The following is a 17,791-nucleotide window of genomic DNA, read 5'->3' on the forward strand; positions in this document are numbered from 1 at the left end:
AAGAGGCTCAGAAATTAATATTTGATGTTTTAAATATATAATACAAGCTGTATTTGGATGTGCACTTTGGTTAACATCCTTCTGTTTGAGCTACGATTACATTTCATCCAGCAGTAATGGTCCATGTAGGACGTGACGAAGAAACATTGGATAATGAAGACCAGTCATGATAACACACCTTCTCTCTTATTTATTACCGGTTTGCCAGTGAAAATGCAAAGCTGGAGTCATTTTGCCTTACAGCAAAAATAGCTTTATTTGAGCTCATTTAGGAAACCTCTGAAAGTGCTTGCAGATGCCAGAATTAATGTGTTTGAAATATGTGTGAATTTGAAACCTATAATTAAGATATTAATGAATGGTCTATGAAAAGCGATTTTTCAAGTGCCAAATAGTGATGCAAGCAACATGAATGCATTTTAGTCTGTATATTTATTCTTTTTGGAGCAAATGCATTAGTCTGATGCCAGTGGCAAAATAGATGGTTTTATAAAAATAAAAATATTGGCAAAGAAATAGTGATTGATACCATTCATATTTATCATCAGCTACGTCCATTCAAAAATAAGCAACTATAATTACAGAATTACAGCTCCTTATGTTAACAGAATATTTACACAAAAGGGGAAAAGATACTTGCAGTAATTTGAACCACAGATTACAATGTTACAATAATGATATGTTTGTCCAGAATGATTATCACAGAACAATTAACCTAAGATTCAGAAGAGGAAATGACTCCACGTAGTGTCAGTGATAACTTTAAATATGTTACTCGCCTATTAGAGTCCATTTTGCATGAACTCCAGTGCAATCTACTATATGTAAGTACTAAGCCTTCTCATTAAATTTCCTTCCTCGGCTGCCTCCACAGAAAACAGGGAGAATATCTCAGTATGCTTCTTGCACATGCTCCGTAGAACTCCACATTCTATCTGAGCTCCTGTTGAAATGAAGCATGTGTGAGGTCAGGCACTGATGTTGGATGAGAATCTCCGTTCCAGTTCATCCCGAAGTTGTTCAGGTCAGGGCTCTGTGCTGGCCAGTCAAGTTCTTCCACACCAAACTCATCCAACCACATCTTTATGGACCTTGCTTTGTCCACTGGGGTAGAGTCATGCTGGAATAGAAAAGGGCCTTCCCAAAACTTTAGCCACAAACCATTGCATTGCCCAAAATGTGTTGCTGTGCTGAAGGGCACATAAGGAAAGTATCATGTGCAAGAATCTTATTAAGTGGGCAGGAAGGGAGCCATAGACAAAGCTAGGGAGAGCCCAAGTAGTATTCAGATCTTTACATAAATGGAAGCTGCTTCTATCTTTGTGTTGCCGCACCAATATATGTATACATGCATACACTTATTTGCTTAATAGGCACAACCCTATGCATTCATACAGTGATATCCCCACATTAATACATACACACACCTGCATACAAATTGTCACAAACACAGATCCAAGCTGCTATCTGTAGAGTATCTCTTTTCCTGCAGCTGTAGGTTGATAGCTGGGGTATTGCGATCCTTTTCCCTACGAGCAGGGAGCCAAGCGGCTTGTACTCTTACTGACTGCGAGGCAGGTCTGTAAAGTATAAAGGAGTCGCTTATCTTTCTAAGCCCTGGCTCCTCAATATTCGGCCATGCAAAAAAGAAAATACGGTAAAACGCAACATTTTTTGCCAGCGTATGGAAAATTGATTATTGACTGCGTGGAAGCGATATGCCCCTCTACAGAAGCATCCCCCAGTGTTAGAAGCCTGCATTGTGCCTCGCAAATACTGCATAAACCTGCCCTTGAACAAAAAAACATATTAATAATAAGAATAATAGATTTTACAGAACATTTAAAGCAAAAAAACAAATACCTATTTACAGTGCATGTTTTAGCTATAAGAGCCACCAATAGCAGCACTTGAAAAGGAAAAAAACAGATACAGTACTTAAAGGTACACATATTATTGACACATAGTGAATTAGTTTTGTTCTTGTAGTGCTTGAGCAGCTAACGCTCTGTGGATATTGAACTGACATTAGTCCAAAGGTTACAGATCATTCACTTCTCAAAAGGGTATTTACTTTACAAGGCTCACAGAAATGCCTGCCGCTCCATTAATAAGAATGTAGCTGTTGATCACATCAAACTTCATGTAATAAGCACCATTCATCAGGAATCATCAGATGTCCACATCAAAGCTACAGCCCCCATTAAAAATCAGTGAATTACAATGCGGCAGCAGATGAAATGTGTTCTTCACGCCAGTAATTGTAATTGAATGTCTATGAGAAAATCAGAACATTTACAGAGGTGTTGCAATAATGCCTTTCTCTGTATTCTGTCATCGTTTGTACCTTTGTAAGAGTCAGCTTTCTTACAAGACTCTCAAACTAATTATTATTAGGTCTAATGTCTTGGTTAGTGTGATGGTTGTGTTAGAGGAGATATGCCAAGGTCACATTTGGAATGTTTCAAATTAAAGTAAGGAGGTATAATTCTGCATGTTGTTTATTGCATTCATATCAATGGTTTATTAAATACTCCTTTTCCTGCGCTGAATTAGTAATATATTAATTGGACTGTTGTCATCATGGCTAAATGTATGTTAATGCGCCTACATATTTCATAGGATTATATCCTGGAGAATGACTGCAAAATAAATCTTAAATAGAAAATAATGCTCCGTAAACTAATGCCTCAGACTTGTAGTGTTGGGAAAATTACTACAATTACATTTTCTTCAGACATTATGGTAAATGATGAGGTACATTAAAGAAGTAAATATCTCAGCTAGGAATAGCAGCGGTGGGCTTTATGTATAATATATGAAGGGACATACTGTTGGCTGTTATGATGACAGCACCACCTCCAATACGTTGGACCACAATAATTTTTACACAAATTACCATTTTATTTTGACCGCTCAATATAGTAATTTTGTCAGTAATTTTTGTACCATGTGTCTTGCAGAACCAGCTTTATCAGCTTTAGACAGTGTGTCTATAATTATTTGGTTCTTCAGTCATTCATTGTATGCCACCATACATTGCACGAGGTAGTTGTTAGCCGAAAGCATGAGCATGGCATGGATGCACAGCCGATTTGAAGGAATAGACCCATATTCATCAAACCAGACCCAGACGGGCAACGGTGAAGTGGCCCTGGCATTTTAAAGCCAGTGGCTGCCTGATCCCATAAGTGCAGCCAATGACTAGATATGCGCTGAAGTGCGGCAGACATTTTGGGAGAGATTCTTATATCTTACATCAAGAGATTGCAAATAGTTTTGTTAATAAAATAAATAACTCTGGGTTTGACCAGGAGTCTCTGAGTATCTGGGCCTAACCCCAGCCCTATGTGTGACCTGCCCTGCCACAGCTAGCACTGCCTCTTCATGAAGCCTCCCCCCAGATGAGGGAGAGTCCGGTCCAAATAAGAGGGACAGGAGATTTAATGTGTGGGTTATATATAACCCTCCTATATCAATGAGCTTGCATTCAACTGGATAAAATAAATAGTGGAATTTTAAAATTAAGGAATTCATCATCAGAGGTCTTCAGTAAGGGGATGATGTCAGGTTATTAATGCATCAATAAAACGTACTTCTTTTTTGCACCACCATTGTAGTGAATATAAGTGTGTTCTCCACCGTAATTGGTTTTGTTTAATTTTGATGCGTTCTCTTGGCCCCCTTTTTGTTCTGGTGGTCTGCCTATTCCAAAAAACACGTTGTGGATTTTAATGGGATGTTGGGATTTACTTTAATAACTAGAAATCTGGCCATATATTTCTGTGGATCACTGTCTGACTGTGCTCCATACTCTGGGTAGTGCAGTGTGCAACCACCAGCTATGCCCAGCTGTACACCGAATGAGTATAAAAATGTAACATGCAGCTGTGCGTATCCAGCTGGTGGCCACACTGAAGTCTTTCTGAGGCCACCTAGTTTTCCCAGTCTAGTCATTATTACACCAAAGCAACCCAGTTTGGAAATTGGTATTGCTTACGAGACTCTATATCCTGTTTTATAATAATCATGGACATCTGTACACATAAACAAACCCATGTTTTATAGCACATGGCATTATGAAACCATGTTTTATGCTTCAGAATCCATTGACACAGATTTGGGATTTTTTATGAATAAAGGCAGATGTTGGCTTGATAAGAATGCAGCTGCTGAAAACTGGCAAAAATGAAAGCCTTTTGTAGTTTCAGGAGACGATGCTGTGCAGTGATCTATAAAATCATGGTGAGTTTCAGCATCCTCTTGGTCCATGCATATTCTTGTCCTTATGACATACCGTATATACTCATAAGTGCAATAAATCCACCGACACACAAACACATGTTGCGGTTAGTCCATGCAAAGTCAGGAGAATGAACATTAATGAGCTCCAGAGATCAGCTCAAGATGAGCTGCTTTGTGTGCTAGGGGTGGAAATGTTATTGCGGTTTGAAAAATGTCCAAATATCAACATCTGCTGAGCACATATATCTACAACAAAGAATTTTCATTTATTTCATTCAATTTCAATGAAGTTGGGCGCAGTGTACCAATTTTGTGACACTTGTACAAAGCCTTCCAACTGTCCCGCTTTGTATTGGATAGTCTCTCGATTTTGCCACTTTATACCACTGTCTCTACCTCTGTCTCTATGTCTGTGGTGGGGAAGTACTTTAGAGGGGGCACCTACCATGCCTACCAATGTGCTGCTTTAGTTGAATTGGAATATTGAATAATATTTTTAGGCAGGCATAATACTATACAAAAGTCACATTTCTGTTAAATTTAAGTAGAAAAGGCTGTGTCTACCATCCAAGGACCATTTTATTTTATTATTATTATTTTTTTAAACATGCATAAAAAAGTAAAAAAAACAGAAAGTGTCCAAGGACCATTTTAGCCCTACAAGTCCTGCTTAATATTATCTTGTTCACATGAACTTGGCGCTAGTTGGTGGCCATCATCTGGGAAAGGCCATGTTGCGGTTATTAATGCCATTTATTAATATAACTAATGTTCTGTTTATCTATGTTTTGAATCTTTTTTTTTTCATGGAAAGTTTTGAGATCGTTTTTAGGAACTTTGGACTTTTCTTGGAATAGTTTTAATATGTCATTATAACAGCCGTCAATTGTATGGCTTCCCAGAGTAGGATACTGAGCACGTGTGATGAAAGCCCCGTTGATACAGGTATGCGCAGCTAATGTGCGGTGCGCTTGCTTTAAACTGTCAAGCCATGCCTGGTATGGATGGAGTAAAAGGCAGCAATAGACACACTCATTATTCAAGACTGTCCTCTGAACTGCATGTCCTCTGTAATAATGGAGTATGTTCAGTCAAGTACACAGGTCACGAGCGTCTTTCTGCTTTGTTTTAAATTGCGTGATGGATGATCCCCACTGTTTCAAGAAAAACCTTTCTGCACCATTATCTAGGGGGTATGAGTTGCAAATGTGCTTTTAATGTCCCATTTCAAGGGACGACTTTAAAAAGAAAACCTGGAGACAGAAACATGTTTATGTCATGAAGAAGATTGTAAAAAAAATTCCTCTGTTTTAGAAGAAATGGACCTTGGTTTTCTGGATCAAGTCCAAGTATATGACACACGCCTCATAATCTGGAATGACTGGTTTATTTAGGCTACCCCAGTGCAGCTCAGGTCATTAATAACCCCAAGTGGACATTAGATAAGCATGCTCCCCACCCCCACTGCGTACAAGGTAGGGTAACCACCCAGGTAACCAGTCTTTTTCATATCATTACTGCCAACAATCCTGAAAGTGCTGGATCTTGGGTGTCTGTGAATTCCTGACTTACACTTTTTATTGAGTGTAGCTCTGTTCTCAAGATGTTTGATAAGCTCCTTACATTATGACCTTGTTGTCATTAGTGAATAAGCAAATTGCTACTTTTCGTGAAACGTACCCACATGACAAGAACATTTTTTGACTATATAAACATTGCGAAATAAAAACTCAGCCTTTTCTTTTAATATAATTAAAGTGAAAATGCTTTTAATATATCACATGTTTTCAAAATATGTATATGTGCATATGCATGGATACGTTCATTTAAGCAGACAATGCTAAAGTGTTGTTTCCCCTTTAAATGCCTTCTGTTTGACTCTAAAAGCGCTGACATGTAATATCTTTGTGTTGTCTATTTATTTTAAAATGTCATCTGTATTAGTTTTACATTCAGGTAACAGAAGCAAGCATCACTTTCCTTCAAGACCTGCTACCAGTATGTGGCATATAAGTCTGTGACAAGTGACATTACAGAAGGTCATGTCACTTTTAACTGCTTGCATTAAATCTGCCTGATTTCCCCTGTGCCCTTCCTTTGTTTGATTAATATTACTAGATTCTAGCCATCTTATAGGAAAACATTATTTAACGGCAAATCCGCAAAACAGATTTGCTTTCAAAACAATACTTTGTATGTCTATGTAGTCAAGTTTCCACTGAGATGCTTGGTGTATCCTGTAAACGTACCCATCTATGCTGAGTGCTTATTCCAGCAGGTGGAGACAGTTCCTAGTTTTAGGAGGGTGACGGAAGATTTCACGGAAAAGGGAAAATCTTTTCACGTTGTGTCAGGTTCTAGATTGCCGCGTTAAATGGTGAATAGTTTGCAGGATAAAAATCATTAGGAACATCTCAGGTATTTCAGAGAACAGAAAAGAGAGACAGAGAAGATGTGATGGAAGCACTTAAATGCATGAAGGGATTTAAAAGAGTGCAGGAGGGAAGATTATTTATAAGGAGGAGAAATCCTAGAACAAGAGGCCATAATCTAGAACTTCAGAGGTAAAGGTTTAGATGTAATGTAAGAACTAGACTTGTGCATTCGGATTCGGGCGAACATGAAAATGAGCACGAAGGATGCGTTTTCGTTGTTCAGCCCGAATACCGAACATATGAACATGGCGGCGGCAAAACTTATGCGAAGACAAAGACACACAACACGAAGAATCTTCTTGTTTACTAATCTTCCTTGACCTTTCCCCATCTAGCCTACCTTATCTACACCGCATCGCAGGGGTTAATGGGAGCGGAAATTTGTAGGTTCACGGTCAGGAGTTAAAGGTCCGTACGAGCGGCTCTATTGGTCATTCGTACGGACCTTTAAATCTTGGAGCGGGGAGACCAGTGGTATCTCCCGGCCAAGTTGCGGCACCAGGATTTTAAAAGTCTATACTAGCGACTCTATTGGTCGTGGGCAAGAGGTTTGTCTGTCATCAACCAATGGCAGAGGAGCTCCTTGCCGGCGAGCAATAGAGTCACTCATACAGACCTTTAACTCTTGGAGCGGGGAGCCCAGGCCAAGTTCCGTGTCAGGAGTTAAAGGGTCACGCGACCGACTCCATAGGTTCGCCATCAGAAGTTAAAGACCTTTAACTCTTGGAACGTGGGAGACAGGCCAAGTTCCCCGTCAGGAGTTAAAGGGCAGTGCAAGCAACTCTACTGGTAGCACTTCATTGGTTGATGGCAGAGGAGGCCCCTGCCAGCCAACCAATAGAGTTGCTCATACGGACATTTAAAATCCTGGCGCCAAAGCTGCTGCGTAGTGCGTACCTCGTTAACCCCGTATTAACCCCTTCTCCCCAAAAAGGGGAAAAAAACGAACCTGAAGAATGTACATGAATATTCGGCCAAGCCGAACATAGTAACGGGCGAATATTCATGGAGTACGAAGATTTTTTTCCCCCATGAACACGAACAAGTAGGGTTGGCCGGCGCCCAAGTCTAGTAAGAACGTATTTCTTTACTGAGAAGGTTGAGAAGTAGAACAGCTTTCCCAGCAGAAGTGGTAGAGGTTAATACAGTGAGGGAATTGAAACATGCATGGGATAGGCATAAAGCTATCCTGAATCCAAGACAACATCAAGGACTGATTTCAATCTTAGATCAAGAAAAATGGGCAGACTAGATGGACCAGATGGTTCTTATCAACCATCAAATTCTATGATTCTTTGTAAAAATATTGGGTAATACTTGAGTAATGCTTATGCCAGAATGGAAGCTGGTTACACAGACTATCCACATAACATGAACCATGATCCTGTTGTAAGAATACATGTGTATTTTTAAGGTAGGCATGCAACAGACACAATATAATGTTGCTCTTATCAAGAAGTCTACCTGTGTCATTAATGGAGTGGATTTTGACTATAACAATAATCTACAGAAGGACAAATGAGAAAAATCCATTATTATGGACCGTTTCGGAAACTCTGTACCATGAGTTTTATATACATTTAAAAACAGAGGCAGAAGGTATGGAGCACCCTGTTAATTAGACATACTGTCTAGCAATGAGACAAAATGTATGCAGGTAAATAATGGGTTTCAAAAGGTAAAGGGTTAAAAAGGTTGCCACTGTTTAAATGGGGACAGACTACAACTCTATGATCCTCCACATTTGGCACTCAGACTAAGCCAACAAGCTTAATACACCCTGGCCAGTTCAGACAGACACCGAAGGAATACCATCTCCCATCTAATGGTCATCTAACGTAAATAGTTTTCTGAAAATTCTCTCGCGTGCCCCCAATATATAAATATATTTTATAACTATAAAATGACATGGAAAAAAGGTTATTGGTTCTGTTTAATTAATTTAAGTCTAAATTCTTCCACTGGATTTCAGTTACCTGTGTCGACATATGGTTTTACAAGCACATTTACCCTTGTTAGAGGCATGCCCCATGTAGAAATTACTGGTGTCCAGTTTCGATCTGGCCGCACTAAATAGGATATTTTGCATTTTTTTATGTTGTCTGGTTTTTCTCCAGATGTCAGCTGAGTCACAGAAAACGAGCATGACCTTAACACTAAAATTATAACCTTCCAGACCAGCTTAGCTGGAATTGGTACAAACCTGAGATATAAAATCACCGTCGTTAATTATATACATAAATTCCATTTTTATTTTGCCTCTGTGCTAAGTGTATAAGCCACAATTTAAACGGTCATTCCCAGCCTGCCCAACGTTATTATGGCTGGAAGAATTGCTACATCCTTTAACTGTATGGGACCTGACAGGTGACTCAATAATTCCTCTATTTATTGAAGTCTTTGCATCACCCCGATGACCCTTTGCTTCTGAATTTGATGATAAATGAAAACATTTACTAAAAGCTCCACATTCTGTGATAAAAATAAATTCATCTCCTAACTTTTTATTGTGCCAAACTACGAGATCATCTCTGGCTGCCATACCGTTTACTACCTTTACACGTATATATATATATTTTATCCCTAAAGGTCCTCAAAGGTGGTTTAAATTGACCTTCTCACCTCATTTAAGATGGACCGCAGGCAGACTACATTATAATGTAGAGCGTGTATCCTTGATAAACACCTCCATCACTCAGAGGTGAACCCGTGCATTTATCCTGCAGTTCAGGACCCACAAAGCTCTCTGGATGAGGATTTGAAAGACTCTGAACACTCTGCCAGCTTCTCAGCATGCGCTGAAAGCCAGTGTCAAAAATAGTGCCCTATTAAAGGCATCTGGATGGAACAAATCAAAAGCGACAAAATGAATGGGGACAAATGTTTCAAACTTTTGCTGCTACAGCAATTACTGCAATTTTGTGACCTAAGTGTTGTGGAAAGCCAAGATATATAAAGTTGCACCATTTTTTTTTAAAATCATCTTTCATGTGCAAGCAATATATATTTTGCTTTATCTATATTTCAATGGAAATGAAAACTTTTTCGCAGGAACATTTCTTGTATTCAGACATTTCTGAGAAGAAGCTTTGGATGTGTAATATAGAGACACCGCTTCCTTTATGAAACAGCAGTGTAAAAGGACACGTGCACTTCGTTTGACTGTGTGCGTGTTCTTTGTCAGTCTGTCTTGCTTTCTGTCTATGCACAGCTTTATAAACAGAAAAAATAAATGATGTAGAACAGGCTATTCTATCCATGCCTTACTGTCATCCTATAGCTATTCATCTGACAGCCCAATTCATCACTTAGTGGCCCATCAGTGCACAATCGGGGTGTGGCATATATTATACATATATATATCTATATAGATATATTTATATATATATATATATATATATATATATATATACATTTTGGGATGTAGAAAACCAATATGAGAAATGACTAAAAGGATGTCTATTACCTGAAATCCTTAATTAACGCTTTCCAGACTCATGCTATATGCTGGGTATCTTCAAATGTACCACCGAGTCCATTTTATATTTCAATCATGGTACTTAATTGTCCACGCCAGTATACTGTTCTTGCCATAGCAGCGGTAAACTGTGCAACACGGGTTAAGTAAAACACACACATTAATGTCACACAAGCTTTATAATGGGCTTAGGTGTCCAGCTGCAATGTTACTAAACACCACTGTCTTCTGCATTTTATTATTGCCTGGTAGTACAGCTGCGTGGTGAAGAACACACATATACATTCTACCTTCTTATCGCATTCCAGTCTCCAGTATGTGAACATCTGTGCTGTAACGTCACCGTTATAAAGATACTGTCACAATAACTCTGCTGTGTACTGAGATAAAAATGCTATATTTTTCATAACATAACTCATATATATTGTGGAGCGAAGAAGATACACGATAAAGAGTGATAACCTATACTGCATAAAGTACCCTATAAACAGTAGATATTTATGTAGATATCATTAACATTTTTAGGCACTTCCAAAAAAAATAATAGTATAAAGCACTTTTAAAAGATGGTGGTGGGCCTGAAGTCAGCAGACTTTGGTCCTCGTATCCTAAAACTCAGTTAAAATATTCTGTACTCCTTTAAAAAAACAGTAAGGCCACCATCCATGATGATCGCCTTATTATGATATTATTGTGAAATAAAAGACTAAACTGAAATTGCTGCACATTCTTCTTCACTAAAGTGGCCTCTCTTATCCGTAATAGCAGGTACTGATGTTTGCTTTTTACCATATTGGATGTATGAGTGAACTTTTAGTGCTACCTTACAGTTGTGAAATATGTGTTGCTGGGCTGGACTACCAAGGATAATGAGCTACTTCATTTTTATCTGGAGTTTTATATTTTAGTGCATGTTTTTCCACTAGATTTATTTCAATTTTAAATGAGCAACACAGGTTTCTTTGGGAAATAGTAACATCCTGCTCTTTTTGTCTGCAGGTAGTGGAGGACATGTTAGAGGACGAGGAAGAGGAGGATGAAAAAGATGACAAGGTAATTATCCCTCTGAACACTTGGGTACCTGGGGGATAAAAAAGGTATGACACTGTTTTTACACAGAAAGTGGGGGAAAAAGACGACGTTTAAGCCTAGAAAACTGAACGGACTGTTTATCATCCTAACAATGCTGCTGTATGTTACAAGAAGGCTATAAATCCTCTTCTTTTTTGTCCAGAGCTGGGTCAAATATTTTTTTTGTCTGCCAGGGACAAATATAATTCAGCTTGTCTAGAACTTGATAGCTCTTTTGAAGTTGGCCGCTCTGTCAACTATTCATGAAGGACACAACTTGATCTTGAGGGTAACAAATCGGTCTCTGCTTAGAATAAAAATGAATTTGGTGATAACAGCAATAATAAACAGCTGAGCATACGGCCTTATAACCATATGGTATTCATAATGTAAAAATAAATTAAGCGGTTTTGGTAGGGGGTGAGGGACATACTCAAAGGTCTACGTGCTGTGCAATGACCAAGAACCCTGGGTTCTGGATTTTGTGACATATAAATATATTTCTTCTGTTTTCGTAGCTCTAAATGATCTAAATTAGTCCCGGGAGGATTAGGAGCCGAACTAAATGCTGTTATTTTAAACAGGAAACATAATATGGCCCTAAATATATTTTGCCTACAGATTAATTGGTTTTTAATCTTAAAAAATCCCAAAACATGTCAGTGGCCATAAAACTATAAAAAAAACGACTATATAAAACCATAAAACTATATAAAACTACATTTTATACTTGCTAATGTGTCTGGACTGCAGAGGGCAACATTATGACATCAAAGCATTGACGTGATGATTGTATTTGGTATTCTGGAATAGCATTGTGATCCTTACCACGGTAGCTTCATTAACCCTGCCAGTTCAAGAGGAAGTGCGCAAGCCGATGACACGTAAAATGTTTAATACTTCAGTGGACACTTTCACAGTTTCATCATACTCTTTTATACTTTATTGTGTAGTAGGCCGTATGGGAGACTGTATTCGGCTGAAGCCCCTTCTGAGATACTTTTGTATGTTAGGCTGTCATCATAAGGGTTAAAATTTTGGCTTTGTGTCTTTTGTGTTCAGTTCAAACACAGTGAAAAAAAGGAGAGAGAAATACAGGCTTGTTTCCACAATTCATTGTGTCAGGATATGATAGCACTTGGATTGGTTGTCCTTGTGGGAATATGAAAACCAGAGGGATGAAATTAGAGTGACCTTGTACCACAAAAGCAATGGATTTTGCTAGCGGGACTACTTTGCAGTACACAAGAGCGAAGTGATAAAGGTCTGAAACTGTCTGCAATTTTACAATACCTGAAATCTTCTGGTCTCTCCAGGAACCTTCAAAAGATGAAAAGTTACAATTAAACTCTTGAAAAGACTCTTACTTATATTCATAAAAGGGCCGAAAACATGTTTTTTAGCAAGCCCCTTTTTTGTTAAAATTGCTTTGAGATGCATGCTCTTTTTAAATCGTATTTCATTATTAACCTCTTCCTATACAACTAAAGATTCTACAAGCTGAGATCAACTGACTCAACCAAATAAATAAGGATGTTGCTGAGATAAGGAAGAACTAAATATGTTATTCTAATCCATAAAATGGACAATCCCTACTGTCCATAAATACAATGTAGTGGTTTTATTATTAGAAGTATTAGTAGTTTTATTGAAACTACAGAATACAGTGGAACAATAAAACAATGGTTAAAATTAGATGATGGGGTCATGAAAAGACAAGCCTGTCAATGCAGGCTACATCCTATCTGGGGCAAAATGTCCAGTTGATTGGAATGTACGCAGGTTGTCATGTTACACAAAAAAGCCTACAGACAAAGCCAAAAAATACCTCCTTGGAGACCACTGACCACCGAAAGCAAGGACTATTTTGAAGCTGACAATGTGAGCATCTCTGTGTGTGTGTTGCCTATAGTTACATAGGTTAAAAATAGACATAAAGTACATGAGATTATCAAGTTCTACCCTTTTCTGATCCAGGTGATCCAGAACTCTTTTAAATGCATGCCATCTTTTGCCGAGAAGCGAGAAAATAATTACAGCATACCACATCATTTTATATATACCTATATTAAAGCAAGTTTGATTAATAACTTTTTCAATTATTATAAATAACCCTGAATACCTTGTTGAAAAAGCAAGGACATTTTATTCTTAAAAGCCTCCACAGAAGTTGCAGGCACCATCTCCATAGCTTTCCAGCCCTTACTGTGAAGATTCCATTTTTAGAATCATGGCGCTACTAATGTTTGAGAAGTTTGTCAAAGATACCCAATATAAGCAAATTTTGGCTTGAGGGCCTTTGAGACCATCTTTAGTTCTCAAAAGTCGGGGCTAACAGATCTGTGACTTTTCAAGACCTAAACAATAATAATTTTCAAAAATGCATAAACTTTCAGTATTAATCTCTCAGTTGCCATAAAGCACTCCCTTGTTACAGCCTAGAATTGATGAAACTTACTGCTCAGGGTGGCTTCTCATACAGCACACAGGATTCCTAAAACTCCAATCATGTTCGATAAATTGCTTTACTTGGTAAATCTCACCAAAAGTGGATTGGATTGTGGGAGTCCTACATACTGACCTAGAAACACATTTTTGTGGGGCAAAACCTACTTCAAAACTCACTTCTTTTTATAAGGATGGTAGCCTTTGCAAAGAGAGGGAATAATTTATTGAGGAGAATATCTGGGAATTTACTGAAACTAACATCGAAAAATCTAACATAAAAAATGTATGTCATAAATTGTTAACTGGTTCTCATTACAGTTAAGGAAATACTTGCCAGTTGTTGAAAATATCCTTTACTGAGTCGAGTGCGGATTTTAACCATTACCTCATAATATGAAATATCTGTAGGCCCTAATATGAAATCTTAACAACTAAAACACTTACCTAGGGAGAAGCTGCAGCTACAGAGGTCCATCATGTACAAGGAGGTGGGAAGCCATTTGGTAAGATATACAATGACTCAAACTAAGATACCATGCAAGAGGCCACTGGCCAAGAGTCAATGGTTTTATCAGTATAGAAGAGTCGCCCTGGGAAATATGTGTGTGTGTGTGTGTAAGCAATTACATTTTCCTACTGTAACTGACCTGATGCTTTTGAAAAGGTTTCCATTAATTCTTAATCATACATAATCAAATTATGAAACATAGATGTTCTGTGGTGTGTAGCGGGGGTAAGAGTCGGTAGTACATTATTCAGAAGCGCGCATACACTTGACATAACCTCTCATTTTACCGTTCAGGATTGCCAAATATTTTACCCCACGACAGCTGGCTCCTGAATTATGTTTTATTAAAGGAAAGATAGCTTCTAATGGATGAAGGGAAAAAAAAACGGTGTCTTAATTTATACCCCCGACCTTTGCTTCTGGTAGAGTTGTATAGTTAAATAACACAGCAAGAACTCACTCTCTGGCAGAACGCATTAGAAATGTCAAAAAAATTCACAGTGATTTGTTACCCCTTAACAATCTTCCTTACGCACTTACACTTCAATAAGGACAGAAGCCTAAGCTCCCAGATGCATTTAGTTGCTCACAGTTGGAAATCAACAGATTGGATGAGAAATCTCGGAGGAATGTTTGGGTTTTTTTTCCACCCTCCCCGATGCATCAAATATTATATAAAGGAAAGCAGCAGATATGAGTGCTGGTTCTTATGTTAAGGAGTAATAAGCATTCATATCTGGCAATAACTGTACGATTTATTGCAAAGGTCAGTCTGATAACTTGGCTGTATTTTAACTCCGAGCTTTTGGAAAATAATCACTTTCCCTTACTCAGAGTTGGCAGGCACAATTTTATTGCTATCCTTTCTGGTTGGAGCTTTGGGTATACTGAAATTGAGACTACATTCTTTGCAAATACATTTCTTAGTGATGGAACCGCAGAATGGAGCTTCATATCGGCAAGAATGTAACCAAGATTGATGTGTTGTAACAACATGCCTTGACTTTGGCCTTTCCATCTCGATATGCCAATACACGATGTTACCCCCAGGTCTGTTTTAAAGAAGACCTGTGGCTTTAACAAATTCAATTGTTTTTTGAGTAATATAAAAACAGCATTTTTAATCTCTGCTTAGAGATAGACATGTATTTCTTTTACTCATTTGTGTTAAACAATTGAACTAAAATCATTTTTAAGTTTTATGTTTCAATAAAAATATTCTGAATTTTCTACTGGTCACCAAATGGACTGAGCCATTTTTCATACTTCTGATCCTATTGTACGCTATTAATTCTCCCAATGCATTCTCACCATATTACCAGTGCTTGAACCTTGCCAAGACATGTCTGTACTGTCACAACAATCATTAAACCGAAAAACTCTTGAAAGAATTGGGGTGGAGAGCTGGCTTTTGTAGCACTGAATGGTCATATTAACACATAAATATGGATGTCACTATTCCTTTAAGTGCTGTACTAAGGCAGCATAGAATACCCTCAAGATTGTAAGCTTGCTTGCAGGACTCTCTCCACCTAATGTATCAGTTTGTCTTAGTCTGTCAATTCTAGTCTTGTCATACCCCTTGAATATATGTATTGTAAGAAGCGCTGCGTAAATTTTTGGCGCTATGTAAATAAAAGATAATAATAATACCCATAGCACTTGCCCTCACAACACCTGTAGATTACCTTAGCATCAAAGCATGTTAGTAAGAATATAAGGACATGCCTGAGAACCTTTCTAGGGCCCTAAGAGTCATAAACTAAACTAATCTCAAGGAATTGAGTACATAGGTGGGACTCAAAAATCTAGGGGGATACCTTGAGACTCCTAAATTCTCCCCTCAGCTAATTCTTATCACCACGCCACAAATAATTTCACTTTAGACTCCGCATCGCCAGCAAAAACGTGGACTTTTATTAACTGTCTAATGCTAAATCTTACAAAATGCCGCAACTAGGAAACATACCCCTCCATCACTTGGCCACATTGCTTTTTCTTATTTTCATTACATCTGTTTTCTCTGGTGGGTTAATAGTAAAATTAGGTCAGAGGACTGTTCAGTGTGATAAAAGTAAAAAAAAAAAAGATTAATAAATGTGCCAAAGCCTCTCCATAATTGAAGTTGAAGCCTGTGTTGCAAGTATGCAAATATGTCCCAGATGTTGTACTGTGACCACTGCTTGGACTTTGGTTGATTACCACAAGGCAGCCATTAGTCCTATAACCTCTAGACGCAGGGGTAAATACGGCTTTATATGACAGAGCTAGAGCACCTGTTTTACATTCTACAAAAACCCCTGGTAGGCCTTCCATAAGCCTGCTCAGATGTTTCCACTTAGCAGATTGTTGAATGATTATAAAATGTGTCTTTCTATAAAGCTGGCGCAGATATTAGTCAGTTTTCCTCTAGAAAAAGTCGGTGGCTATTGATGAGGTCCATATAAGCATATTTCCATAGAAGCTGATTGATATGTGACTAAGCTAATATTTTCCTACGTTCCGCGCCGTGTATTTTATGGTCAGAACATTTCGCAGGCCAGGACGCTGCAAAGTACGGAATTCGTTTAGCCATTAGTTATAATAATAGATTGTTACTACACTATACAGATTACTAATGGTTTAGTAATGAAGCCTAGCGGGAGCATGGGCTATATAATTATTCGCTAGTCAGGCTCCTTTGATAATCACAAACAGGTTTTGACATTTTTGTGCATAGAACCATAGACTTTTGGGAAGTAATAGCTGCATAAGCGAGCCAAACGTGCCTTAACCCAGTATAGCGGCAGGCTTGCAGAAATAACTCGCGCCGACAGAGTCCGAACTGCTGTTTCAAACATAAATACAATTACCGCGTATGATATGTGTACATTTTGTTGTACACATTTGTTTCTAAAATTAAATAGTGAATTCAATTAGTATTACCGTATTTGCTCGATTATAAGACGAGGTTTTTTTCAGAGCAAATGCTCTGAAAAATACCCCTCGTCTTACAATCGGGGTCGTCTTCTAATCAGACCTCAAATAGAGGTCTGATTAGGAGACTAAGATCCAGATCCCCCGCACCGCTGCAGGGGACCTGGATCCTCCTGTCGTCGCCCCCCCCCCCACACACACACACTTACCGGTGCTTCCGGAGGTGAAGTTGGCAGCGGGGGTTTGTATGCGTCCGTCGCAAATACCTTCCCCGACTGTCAGAGATCAGAGTTCCAGAGTTCCTGATGTCTGACAGCCGGGGAAGGTATTTGCGACGGACGCATACAAACCCCCGCTGCCAACTCCACCTCCTTCCGGCTGCCGCGGAATGAGACGTCAACCCGCTGCCCCGGCAATACAGCAGGAAATTGGAAGCACCGGTAAGTAAGAGTGTGTGTGTGTGTGTGTGTGTGTGTGTGTGTGTGTGTGTGTGTGTGTGTGTGTAGGGCATTTCTGGAATGCCTTACACCCCTATATGCCACTCTGGCACTTAGGGGGTTAAAAGGCATATTATGGGGCAGAGTGGCATATAGGGAGGTATAAGGCATTTCAGGAGGCAGAGTGGCGTTAAGGGGGCATTTAATAGTGCACTCTGCCTCCTGAAATGCCTTATACCTCCCTATATGCCAC

At 38.7% G+C, this 17,791-nt stretch overlaps 1 protein-coding gene across 2 annotated transcripts in view; it reads left to right on the forward strand.

Annotated features, from left to right (window-relative positions):
• Positions 1–17,791, forward strand: part of MCTP1 (multiple C2 and transmembrane domain containing 1) — a 236,695-nt gene that overhangs the window by 199,082 nt on the left and 19,822 nt on the right. For both annotated transcript variants that reach the window (XM_053474807.1, XM_053474815.1), the window contains exon 18: positions 11,158–11,211. In XM_053474807.1, coding sequence (XP_053330782.1) covers positions 11,158–11,211 — 54 coding nt within the window. The remainder of the gene's footprint in view (positions 1–11,157; positions 11,212–17,791) is intronic.

This window comes from Spea bombifrons, chromosome 1 (assembly GCF_027358695.1).
Source record: "Spea bombifrons isolate aSpeBom1 chromosome 1, aSpeBom1.2.pri, whole genome shotgun sequence".
Classification (NCBI taxonomy): Eukaryota; Metazoa; Chordata; class Amphibia; order Anura; family Pelobatidae; genus Spea; species Spea bombifrons.